The 12,500-nt window shown below is 43.2% G+C and overlaps 1 protein-coding gene across 1 annotated transcript in view; it reads left to right on the top strand.

Moving 5' to 3' along the window:
* Positions 1–12,500, top strand: part of LOC125030658 (runt-related transcription factor 1-like) — a 173,865-nt gene that overhangs the window by 95,767 nt on the left and 65,598 nt on the right. The window contains 1 exon segment of the mRNA XM_047620842.1: positions 6,443–6,556. Within this exon segment, the coding sequence (XP_047476798.1) occupies positions 6,443–6,556 (114 nt within the window).

The raw sequence follows: 12,500 nt of genomic DNA, 5'->3' as shown, positions 1-12,500 counted from the left end.
CGTCGGTTGCCGGTGTGTGTGCCTCCGCGGGCGTTCTTGCGGCGTTGCGATTTGGCCGTGATAAAAAGCGCTAATTCCTGCGCCGGCGGATGTATGGGGGAGGCAACACACCGGCCACGCGATGAACACAAACAAAGATCGAGCGATGGCGTCTTAAACTGCAATTTTCCCAGGATTCGCGGATGGGATTTTTCTCCAAATTCTTATCAAAATTGTCGTTCTTAAAGTACCATGAAGTTACAGCAGGATTACTTTCTTGCAGAACTCAGGTATATTGCAAAAAGCAAAGCAACGAAAAATAGCGATAGAGCGCGACTTCCCGGCCCATATCATCAAGACAAATCACCCTGAATGCTGCATCAAAGGTTTAGCATTATGCTGCCTTAAGTCACACCCAAAAGGAAGGAGACAATTTGTTTTCTGCAATAGCATAGACTGAAAGTCGTAGTAACTGCTAGTGTGTCCCAGAAATCTATTTAAGGACATATTCTTTACCCGGTCTATCTCCATAATTTTGTCATTGCATCACACGGTCAATCTGAAACTATATGGCGATGACGCAGCATTTCACAATGCAGGGGTTGACTCTGCAATTCAAAGGACAAATAGTAACCGAAAATTTGCCGACATGGAGCTGCGTCCGTCGCGAAGAAGAATCCGACTGGACAAAAATCTAAGGGTGTAATCTGCAGTGAAAAAGATGACGGTAAGTGCCTTGGCTCTAGTACCGAAATCACTGCTTCATCCCTCTGTCCAAGCAAGAGACGCTGTTATTCACTGCGAGTGGGATAATGCACGCGCTTGTCTCTTTCCTATAACGAAGTTCCGTTCTCCGCGCTGATGTCGGGGTTCGAATCCGTGCGTTCGGTGTCATTTCCTGCCATCCGAAAATATTTACGAGAAATGGAGGATAATCCGACGTGGGTCATCCGCGCGATCTGCGAAATGTTTGTGCTCTGAACCATTAGACAATACGAGAGCTGCAACGCGTTCTCGCTGCGCCTCCATGCATGCTATCGGACAGTTTCATGACGTAATAGGATAAGCGTCACTCGTGATTTCCTGCCTCTCGACGACCACGTGACCCGTCCATCCCGGCCACCGCTCGGACTCGCGACGCCGCGGTGCACGGCTTGCTCGGGACGATTACTTCTATTCTCTTCGGTGTGCATGATTGTTTGTGTGTGCGTTTATAGATATACATATATACATACATACATACATTCATATGTAATATATATATATATATATATATATATATATATAGGATGGGGAGGGGTAGAGAGAAAGAGAAAGATAAATAAAAAGATAAAGAAAATAAAGGATGATAACTAGAAAGACGATAAACAGACAATTATTTATATTCATCTGATGATGCTACACTACTTGACATCCATGAAATTTATTATTGCTTTTGGATTAGAGAATTGTATAAAATACAGTCTATGAGAGTCTTCAGTCCTCACCAGAATGATTTTGTTTCCCCAGCAGCGATCATATCAATAAATTCATTATTTATGTATCCTGCAGATTATTTCCGATTCACAAGATCATGCTATTCCCGCCTGTAACTTTATACTTAATTTTATTCATTTATTTATGATTAATAAAATGACGTTTCGTTTGTAAAGGAAAATTGTTAAATGCAATTCAGTTCTGTCGAGAATAAAATGTCCAAGATATTTCCCCTTTTTTCCTTCTCTTAACGTTAGTGTGACAGGAAACCTATTGTATGTGTGACCGCGTTGTGGGACAAGCTGGTTTAAGGAGTGTTTTTTTTTTTCTTTTCGCTTTTGATATGTATTGTTATTATATGTATATGCTTTTTTATCTCCTACTATCCGTATTGATTATTATATGCGTAGATTATTTGGTCTTCTCTGCAGTGTCTGTTTTCTAGGTTAACGAGTATTTGGATTAATGTGCGGTGTTAGTTTAGACTTTTTGACGTATGATGGTGCATGTTCTATTAAGCGCAGCAGTACGCATGCACTTACGGGCTGTGTACATCTGCAGAGAACTTTGTGTGTGTGTGTGTGTGTGTGTGTGTGTGTGTGTGTGTGTGTGTGTGTGTGTGTGTGTGTCTGTAATACCACATAAAAATCCAGCAAATCGATTTCAAAATCATATTCTAATTCCTTTCACGAGAGAACACAGTCGCATTCTGAGGCGTAGGTCCCCAGAGCCCGAAATCTTACAAACAAGCAAACGCAGCCCCACGGAGCATCCGCAGAGACACTCGGGGTTTCGATAAGGCTTGTCTGGCTTACTCCCGCGAAGGACACCGCTGCCTCCTGTTAAATAAGCGAGGTTGCTTGTTCCCCCGAGAAGGTTATGTCACGCGCACCAACCAGAATCCCTAGAGTTGTTTTTTCGACCAAATACCACCGATGAGGAAAGGTTATGAAGTCACCTAAGATAAAAAAAACATTCCGATAAGGTCACCTATGACGTCAGAGAGAGAGAGAGAAGAAAACAAACAACCGGCGTCTCATCGTTACGCCATGGCGCCGACTTCGAGTTTTCCGGTCGCCGTGTCTCCCGGCGCCGAACTCAGCTGGTGACACGGCGGAGATTGGGCGTGATTGTGTTTATTGTTATTGTAATTGTTGTTGTTGTTAGTAGTAGTAGTAGTAGTTGCGGTAGTGGTGGTAGGCTAGCGGTCGTGGTAGTAGTAGTAGTAGTAGTAGTAGTAGTAGTAGTAGTAGTAGTAGTAGTAGTAGTAGTAGTAGTAGTAGTAGTAGTAGTAGTAGTAGTAGTAGTAGTAGTAGTAGTAGTAGTAGTAGTAGTAGTAGTAGTAGTAGTAGTAGTAGTAGTAGTAGTAGTAGTAGTAGTAGTAGTAGTAGTAGTAGTAGTAGTAGTAGTAGTAGTAGTAGTAGTAGTAGTAGTAGTAGTTGCGGTAGTGGTGGTAGGCTAGCGGTCGTGGTAGTAGTAGTAGTAGTAGTAGTAGTAGTAGTAGTAGTAGTAGTAGTAGTAGTAGTAGTAGTAGTAGTAGTAGTAGTAGTAGTAGTAGTAGTAGTAGTAGTAGTAGTAGTAGTAGTAGTAGTAGTAGTAGTAGTAGTAGTAGTAGTAGTAGTAGTAGTAGTAGTAGTAGTAGTAGTAGTAGTAGTAGTAGTAGTAGTAGTAGTAGTAGTAGTAGTAGTAGTAGTAGTAGTAGTAGTAGTAGTAGTAGTAGTAGTAGTAGTAGTAGTAGTAGTAGTAGTAGTAGTAGTAGTAGTAGTAGTAGTAGTAGTAGTAGTAGTAGTAGTAGTAGTAGTAGTAGTAGTAGTAGTAGTAGTAGTAGTAGTAGTAGTAGTAGTAGTAGTAGTAGTAGTAGTAGTAGTAGTAGTAGTAGTAGTAGTAGTAGTAGTAGTAGTAGTAGTAGTAGTAGTAGTAGTAGTAGTAGTAGTAGTAGTAGTAGTAGTAGTAGTAGTAGTAGTAGTAGTAGTAGTAGTAGTAGTAGTAGTAGTAGTAGTAGTAGTAGTAGTAGTAGTAGTAGTAGTAGTAGTAGTAGTAGTAGTAGTAGTAGTAGTAGTAGTAGTAGTAGTAGTAGTAGTAGTAGTAGTAGTAGTAGTAGTAGTAGTAGTAGTAGTAGTAGTAGTAGTAGTAGTAGTAGTAGTAGTAGTAGTAGTAGTAGTAGTAGTAGTAGTAGTAGTAGTAGTAGTAGTAGTAGTAGTAGTAGTAGTAGTAGTAGTAGTAGTAGTAGTAGTAGTAGTAGTAGTAGTAGTAGTAGTAGTAGTAGTAGTAGTAGTAGTAGTAGTAGTAGTAGTAGTAGTAGTAGTAGTAGTAGTAGTAGTAGTAGTAGTAGTTGCGGTAGTGGTGGTAGGCTAGCGGTCGTGGTAGTAGTAGTAGTAGTAGTAGTAGTAGTAGTAGTAGTAGTAGTAGTAGTAGTAGTAGTAGTAGTAGTAGTAGTAGTAGTAGTAGTAGTAGTAGTAGTAGTAGTAGTAGTAGTAGTAGTAGTAGTAGTAGTAGTAGTAGTAGTAGTAGTAGTAGTAGTAGTAGTAGTAGTAGTAGTAGTAGTAGTAGTAGTAGTAGTAGTAGTAGTAGTAGTAGTAGTAGTAGTAGTAGTAGTAGTAGTAGTAGTAGTAGTAGTAGTAGTAGTAGTAGTAGTAGTAGTAGTAGTAGTAGTAGTAGTAGTAGTAGTAGTAGTAGTAGTAGTAGTAGTAGTAGTAGTAGTAGTAGTAGTAGTAGTAGTAGTAGTAGTAGTAGTAGTAGTAGTAGTAGTAGTAGTAGTAGTAGTAGTAGTAGTAGTAGTAGTAGTAGTAGTAGTAGTAGTAGTAGTAGTAGTAGTAGTAGTAGTAGTAGTAGTAGTAGTAGTAGTAGTAGTAGTAGTAGTAGTAGTAGTAGTAGTAGTAGTAGTAGTAGTAGTAGTAGTAGTAGTAGTAGTAGTAGTAGTAGTAGTAGTAGTAGTAGTAGTAGTAGTAGTAGTAGTAGTAGTAGTAGTAGTAGTAGTAGTAGTAGTAGTAGTAGTAGTAGTAGTAGTAGTAGTAGTAGTAGTAGTAGTAGTAGTAGTAGTAGTAGTAGTAGTAGTAGTAGTAGTAGTAGTAGTAGTAGTAGTAGTAGTAGTAGTAGTAGTAGTAGTAGTAGTAGTAGTAGTAGTAGTAGTAGTAGTAGTAGTAGTAGTAGTAGTAGTAGTAGTAGTAGTAGTAGTAGTAGTAGTAGTAGTAGTAGTAGTAGTAGTAGTAGTAGTAGTAGTAGTAGTAGTAGTAGTAGTAGTAGTAGTAGTAGTAGTAGTAGTAGTAGTAGTAGTAGTAGTAGTAGTAGTAGTAGTAGTAGTAGTAGTAGTAGTAGTAGTAGTAGTAGTAGTAGTAGTAGTAGTAGTAGTAGTAGTAGTAGTAGTAGTAGTAGTAGTAGTAGTAGTAGTAGTAGTAGTAGTAGTAGTAGTAGTAGTAGTAGTAGTAGTAGTAGTAGTAGTAGTAGTAGTAGTAGTAGTAGTAGTAGTAGTAGTAGTAGTAGTAGTAGTAGTAGTAGTAGTAGTAGTAGTAGTAGTAGTAGTAGTAGTAGTAGTAGTAGTATCCATAGCGAACATCTCACTGCTGCACATTACAGATGATCTTGTGATAATAAGGAGCGATGAGTACTTGTTCCAGGACACGCAATGCCACTTAGAATAAAGGTAAATTACTCCCTATCAGGAAATCAGGCCACGCCTCGCTGCCTTTCCTTTTTTCTCGTCTTCCGCCAAGTAAAGAGAGCGACAAGGTAGATCGCTATGGCTAACGATCGCTTGAGTTATCTTGCAAGTTGTGCTGAAGGTCGTCCAATTATCATTCATGTGTTATGAATACATAACTAATTTATTGTTATTACGCCTCTGTATACTGTCAAGTTGTTTTTTCATGTGTTGAATATATAATTAATTCCTAGTTTTTGTCAAGTGTTGAATGTGTAACTAATCACCTGTTCTTGCTAATGTGATGGGTTCATAACTACTCGGCATTTATTTTTATTGCGAGTGATATAGGTACTCCCCAGTTATTTTTCTCGTATGATAAATATAACTAATAATACAAATGATCTCCAATTATAATAACTAACAATTATGATCCATGTGTTTTGAATACGCAAGTAACCTCCACGAGAACTAAAACCCACACTCTGACTGACCTACAAAGAACAGAAAAGTTCTGTTATTTCTAAGTGTGAACTAGATTGTGTGGGTTCAAATCCTTGTCGGGGAGGTTATTTATACATCATATCACTGCGTCACTGACTAAGCATGTTTTCTTCTGTGGTTATATAAGGGAGTGAGTTATTTTAATGGATTGTTTACTTTAAGTGTACGTTGCAGCTATAACCGGTGGAAAACTGGTTGTTATTGTATTTGTTGCTGGCGTACCGTGTTGAGTATTTAAGGCGTAAAGCAAGTAATAGTGTATGTAGCTACTCTCTCTCTCTCGCTGAAAGTATGTTTATATGATATTATGTACTGTTTAAATATATACATATTCCTACCTAACTGCAAACATATATACATATACATTCATGTGTGGATGTGAGTGTGGGTGTGTGTAGGTGGGTGGGTGGGTGGGTGGGTGTATTAATTATAAAGTGCAGTCATGTAATTGATATGTACACTTTTATGAAAAAAGTATTTGTGTTTGTATTTTCACCAATTCAGTCATATTTGCATCTGTAGTTTTGGAATCAGGAATAAGAACATTTGTATTGTATTGTATGTGTTTTTAATCGTATGAAAATTATCAATATTTGCATTTGTGTTTATAAACATAACATGAAAAGCATTTTAATTTGCATTTGACTTTTTAAAGACCACTATTTGTTCCAACTCTGGTGTACATTTATCAATGTATATGGATATAATCATTGTTGTGAGTGTACATACGTCCGTGTGTGCGTGTGAGCATTTGTATTCACGTTCCCACACGAAGGTCGAAAGATCGCCTCCTCCCGCAGAGGCGCTGCATGCGAGACTAACGCAGGCTGCCTTCTCCTCCCGCAGGCAAGAGCTTCAACCTGACCATCACCATCAGCACGTCACCGCCCCAGGTCACCACCTACTGCAAGGCTATCAAGGTCACGGTCGACGGCCCTCGGGAACCTCGCTCCAAAGCACGTGAGTACATCCACTCCTTTGCCCCCCTCCCTCCTCCCCCACACCTACTCCCCCACACCTCCTCTCCCTCACTCGCCTCCCTTCCCTCCTTCCCTCCTCCCCTGCACTGACTTCCCTTCCTCCTTCTCTTTGCCCTTTCTCCTCCATCCTTCTTTCCTTGCCTCCGCCATCCTCCTCTTTCTATTCGATCTCCGCTTTTTCCTCTTTCTTCTCCTCCTTTTACTCCCCCTTCTTTTTCTCCTCGTTCTCCTTCCCCTCCTCCCCCTCCTCCTCCACCTCCTCCTCCTCCTCCTCCTCCTCCTCCTCCTCCTCCTCCTCCTCCTCCTCTTCTTCCTCCTCCTCCTCCTCTCCCTCCTCTTCTTCCTCCTCCTCCCTCCTTTTCCTCCTCCGGCCTTCTCTTTCTCCCTCCTCCTCCTCCTCCGGCCTTCTCTTTCTCCCTCCTCCTCCTCCTCCGGCCTTCTCTTTCTCCCTCCTCCTCCTCTTCTTCTTTCTCCACTCCATCCTCCTTCTTTGCGACCACCCCTCTTTCTTTTACTCTCTTCCCCCATTCTCTCTTTTCCTTTGCACCCCATCCTTTACTTTTGGTTTCTCTTGGCGGAAAATGCAATCTCCTTCGCATTCGATCAGTCTTACATCTCTCTTCCTGTCTCTCGCTCTCTCTCTCCCTCTCTCTCTCTCTCTCTCTCTCTCTCTCTCTCTCTCTCTCTCTCTCTCTCTCTCTCTCTCTCTCTCTCTCTCTCTCTCTCTCTCTCTCTCTCTCTCACTCTCTCTCTCTCTCTCTCTCTCTCTCTCTCTCTCTCTCTCTCTCTCTCTCTCTCTCTCTCTCTCTCTCTCTCTCTCTCTCTCTCTCTCTCTCTCTCTCTCTCTCTCACTCACTATCTTCTCTCTCTCTCTCTCTCTCTCTCTCTCTCTCTCTCTCTCTCTCTCTCTCTCTCTCTCTCTCTCTCTCTCTCTCTCTCTCTCTCTCTTTTTTTATCGCCGTCCATAATTTTCGTTGGCGCATGCATTTAGATCCGCGGATATCTATTATCATGCATTATTGCAGCGCAAGGTTTATATCCCTATTCACACCGCCGTCCCAAATTACCCTCGACAGATATTTACCGCGACCAGGCAATGAAAGGTGTGGGTTTAGTGCCCCTTATTAAACGTGATGAATGTATGTAAATTGCCGCCGCATCCGAGGTGTAAGGTGGCAATTCCAGGCCGATTCCTGCGTTCGGTGATCCATCTTTCGCCACGGCAACTCTCGCCCGTGCGTGGAAGGGCTACGGGGGACTGCATGGCGAGTTTTCACGTGTTGATGCACTCGGTAGTTTCGTGTAACGCGATCGCCGTAATCGCCTTGCGTGTATTGCGCTTCACCCCTTTTCCCTCCCCTCTCGGTTTTCCCCTTCTCTCTCCTCTCCGTATCTCTTCCTTCCTCTCCCACCCCCTTTCCCTTCTCCCTCCCCCTTTTTTGGAGGGGAGGAATCATATATAGCAAGTATGAAAATTATAGTTTATGACTGTTGATGATATTTCGAATCAGGCGATGATTACACACTCATTCGTTGCGTCGATTATGCTTCGTTTTTTTTTTCTCTCTCTCTCTTTTTGAACATCGTAATTTATACATCGCAAAATCCCTAATTCCTCTTCCGTTATCTTACCCTTATTGCCATTTGTCTTAGCCTTCTATCTGCCTTCGCCGCCTCTCCGCCTCTCGCCCACAGACACAAAGATCAGTGATTTAAGACTTAATTTTGATGTATTGCAAAGCGTATCCTGGGGTCCCGTAGTCTCAGTGTGGGCTTTGCCTGACAGTACCTTCCGTTTTCTTTAAGGGGATACTTTATGAAGTCATTTAGCCAGCATTATAATGATTGATATTCTTTCTTTTTTTTGTTATCAGCAATTACGTTCGGGCATTATTTTATCTTGATACCGATCGTCAGCAATGCTAGTCGCCAATCAGACATCAGGAACGTAGTTATTTTCTTATCGTTGAGGGATTATACAAATCGGATGAAGGAGCTTGCTGACGTGAATGTTAAGTAAGAGAGATGTATCTATATTCTTTGTCGAAATTCGTGTACAGAAACGCACATACACACACATGCGCATACACAGACACGTATCCACATGCACCATCTCATGCTCCTCCTTCGCATCAGGCCGTTTTTTTTCGTTGTCTGAACGTGATGCAATATGCGTCGGAATCTGAGTAGGAAGTCCTCTATGGGTTTCAATTTCCTTTATTGGCCGCCTGCCCATCGCCCTCGTCCCCGCGTGTAGACATCCCGCGTTAAACGTTTCTCCCCCGGGTGGCTGGGGAGCGGAATGCGGCACGGAGGTGAACCTGGGACTCCGGGGTCGCGCTCTTATTGCTGATTGTCGATACATGACGGTTCGCGGTGTTCGCTGCCGACGATAAAGGAGCGACGTGAGTCTATTTCCTGATGGAGTGGGAGCATTTCGCAGCGTTTATGTTAATTATCCGCTTTTAGGAGAGGAGCGTAACGATTGGCAGTGAGGATCGGGGAGGATAATAGGAGGATAAAGGTCACGTGATCTAAGACGGTTTCGGAATGAATAAGCGTCTGGATAAGTAGAAAAGAAGGACGACAGCGAATATCCGGGACGATTGTCGTTGTTGATTACCGTCGGCGAGCAGCACGTGACAATCCCCGCCGTCGGGGCTTTAGTGCGCAGCTTTCGTCGCCGTGGCAACTCACCGGCGGTTCACGGCCCACGAAATTAGCTGGAGTGGCGACGCGAAGACATCGGGAGCTGAACTAATTGATTCTTGGTTGAGAGTGTCACCCGACGGATGGCTGGCGCGCCCCCGGCGGAGATAATGGCGGTCCTGTTTGTCGTCTGCGCAAGCGCGTGTGAACACCCGTCCCTCAAGTGTCCCGAATTTCTCGAGCGGATTTGACTTCTGTGTTACGAAGCGGCGTTGAAATCCACAGTGGGCGAGAGGAGAGGAGGCGGGGTGAGGTCCTTTGCTCTAATTGCGTGTTTGCGCACTTAATAAATGAGACACGTCTTTTTCATCCGCTTTTTGCCGTTATTCCATTTTTTTCGCGTCGAGCATGGACGTATGCGAATACATATTTATGAATTTTGCTGAGGGCCTACACCGCATGTAGGCTGCGCGAAAGGAACCGTGAAAATATGTATTTAGGTGAATTTCTACTCCTACCCTTCCCTATAAGTGTTCCCTTCACTTCCACCCTCGTTCCCTCCTCCATTTTGCATTCCCTTAAGTGGCCATCCCCCTCCCTTCCTTGTAGGTGTTCAGTCTCCCTTTTCTGCCCTTCTCTCTTCCTCTCTCTTTCCCTCCTTCACTCTAGGTGTTTCCCATCCTCTTTACCCTCCTCTCTTCCCCTTCTATTTACTTCCCTTCCCTCTAGGTGACTCCCCATCCTCCTCCCACCCTTCGCCTCTCCTCCTTTCCCTATAAGTCCTCCTTCCCCTCTTCCTCCCCTTCCCTCAGCCCCTCAACCCTCCACCTTCCACGCTCCACCCTCCACCCTCCACCCTCCACCCACACCCAGCCACCCACTTCCCGACATGCATGAGGGAGAGAGTGTGTTCTCCCACCGTGTCGTTATGTATTTTGGCCAAAGTACGCTTATTAATCATAAATATTTATAGCAGGCGGAACTTGATGTATGGCTTTCGGAGGGTTAAAGGTAGGATGGCAAGCGGAAGGGTTGAGTCAGAGATATTACACGCACATGAACGCACATAGAATGAGAGAGAGAGAGAGAGAGGGAGAGAGAGAGAGAGAGAGAGAGAGAGAGAGAGAGAGAGAGAGAGAGAGAGAGAGAGAGAGAGAGAGAGAGAGAGAGAGAGAGAGAGGGAGAGAGGGGGGAGGGGGTGATTATCAACTTCTCACGCATTTGAGGGGTCGATTCGACGGCGAAATAGCATTAGGGAATCGAATAACTACGAGACGATAAAAAGCTTTAAGCTCACAATGGAGATTTAACCGAAAAAGTCGATATGCGATAAATATTGCATATTCCCTTGCCGTTGCTTTGTGAGATTCAAAGGTGGGTCGATTTCGCATATGCTGCTGATCTTGACTAAATAAAATGGTATGTTCATAACACGACTTGTACCAATGCCATTCACGCGTGGCCTTAAACCGGTTATCACAATTATTAGCTTGCCTAAGTACTGTATTACCGTTGAAAATGAGTATCATATACAATCTGTAATATTTGCTAATAAAGTTACGTACAATTTTATTTGGTTTCTAAAGGTTATTGCTAGAAAATTAATGTAATTTTGTTAGGTAAAGAGAGATGATCATGAAACTAATGGAATTATCTAAAGCAACGCTGTATTTAGATTATGGATAAAAACTATATCTGACGGTAAAAGTGGAGGGAAACATTTATTTTGCGTTGACAGCTTAAGGAAATTTGCGATGTAATTCCGAACAAAATATTTATTAGGTCGTATTTACAGTCGAGAATGAGGTCGTTGTGGGAGAAGTTTAATAACAGGACGCATGGAAATAGGCTGGAAGGAAAGCGGACAAAGCATAGACGGAAAACAAACACAGGTGTGGACATAGAAAGAAAAGATGAAACCGCCACTGTAAGAAAATAATAAAAATGGCGACGTTTCATATCTTTTATTTATTCATTTATTTATTTTCATTGTGGTTGTGTTTCCCCATTTTACATGGCTAGGTTATTACCTTTTACTTCATATGTTCCCCGGGGCTATGCAGATAAGCTTGATATATATAAGTTACACGAGTTCCATGAAGTTATCATTGGTGTTGCTCCCCAGCGATCCAAATTATGCCGTAAATAAGAGCGGCGTCAAAGGCTGACGTCGGCGTTCGTTTGCCTGAAACCCCTTTTAAAATCTACTCGTTACATTTGTTACAGCGCTGACTGGAGCAAGTTTAGATATCAGATTTAAATGAGAACACGTAACGTATTACACTGTGAGAGGCCATGATATATTGGAGGCCCTAACTCTTGACAAATAATGATTCATGAGGTTGGAGGGTGGGTGAGGCAGGGGGGGGGGGAGGGGAGAGGGGTAGGCAGCGTCTTGGCCTTAATGAAACCTCGAAGACAGCTGTCGGTGAGGCTGTCGTTACGTCACTCCCGATTGGCTTTTGATTGGCCAGCGCGATTACGATGGCCAAGTGGCTGTAATTAATATCCTGTGGAGGCACGCGCGTGGTGACTGGAAAGAGAGAGAGAGAGAGAGAGCGAGAGAGAGAGAGAGAGAGAGAGAGAGAGAGAGAGAGAGAGAGAGAGAGAGAGAGAGAGAGAGAGAGAGAGAGAGAGAGAGAGAGAGAGAGAGCAGCAGTAGCGGGACTGTTCGAGATATTAATGGTTTTGATGAGCACCAATTATTAACAAAGAAATCACATCCGGTGGGATACTCGTGGGGCGCCGCAGCAAATTACTTTCAGGAGCTCGCCACTAGTTCCTTCTCTTCTGCTTCCTTTTTTTTCTTCTTCTCCTACTTTTGAAATTCGCCGAGAGAAAGAGAAAACATTAAAAAAAAAATCCTTTTGATATATTTTTTGAAAGATTATGAATACACGGCTCTGATCTGTCTCAAAATCCGCTTCATGCCCGGGTGTTCCAACAATGCGCGTGACGTCATCATTCGCGCGGGAAACTTCTTTTTTTTATCTTTATTATTACGCGCCTCATACGTTGAGTGCTGCTGTTCTCTCCATCTTGCGGTGTCCTTGCCACATTCCCACCAAAGAAGCCCCGAAGGTCATCGCTATGCTATCTCAGGCTCCATGTTCGCCCCCTTGCTATCAGTACCCCCCTCCCCTCGCCTCCCATCGCCCCCCCCCCCTCCCTGCTGCGATGCCCAGGGATCCCGAAATCCTTAAATCTTCAGTCTATTTTATGCCCCCTCCCCCCGTCTTGGTGATCTATCCGTTTATCTATCTTATCTATCTGCT

This window comes from Penaeus chinensis, chromosome 11 (genome assembly GCF_019202785.1).
Source record: "Penaeus chinensis breed Huanghai No. 1 chromosome 11, ASM1920278v2, whole genome shotgun sequence".
Taxonomy (NCBI): domain Eukaryota; kingdom Metazoa; phylum Arthropoda; class Malacostraca; order Decapoda; family Penaeidae; genus Penaeus; species Penaeus chinensis.
This window is presented reverse-complemented; position numbering and strand designations above follow the sequence as displayed.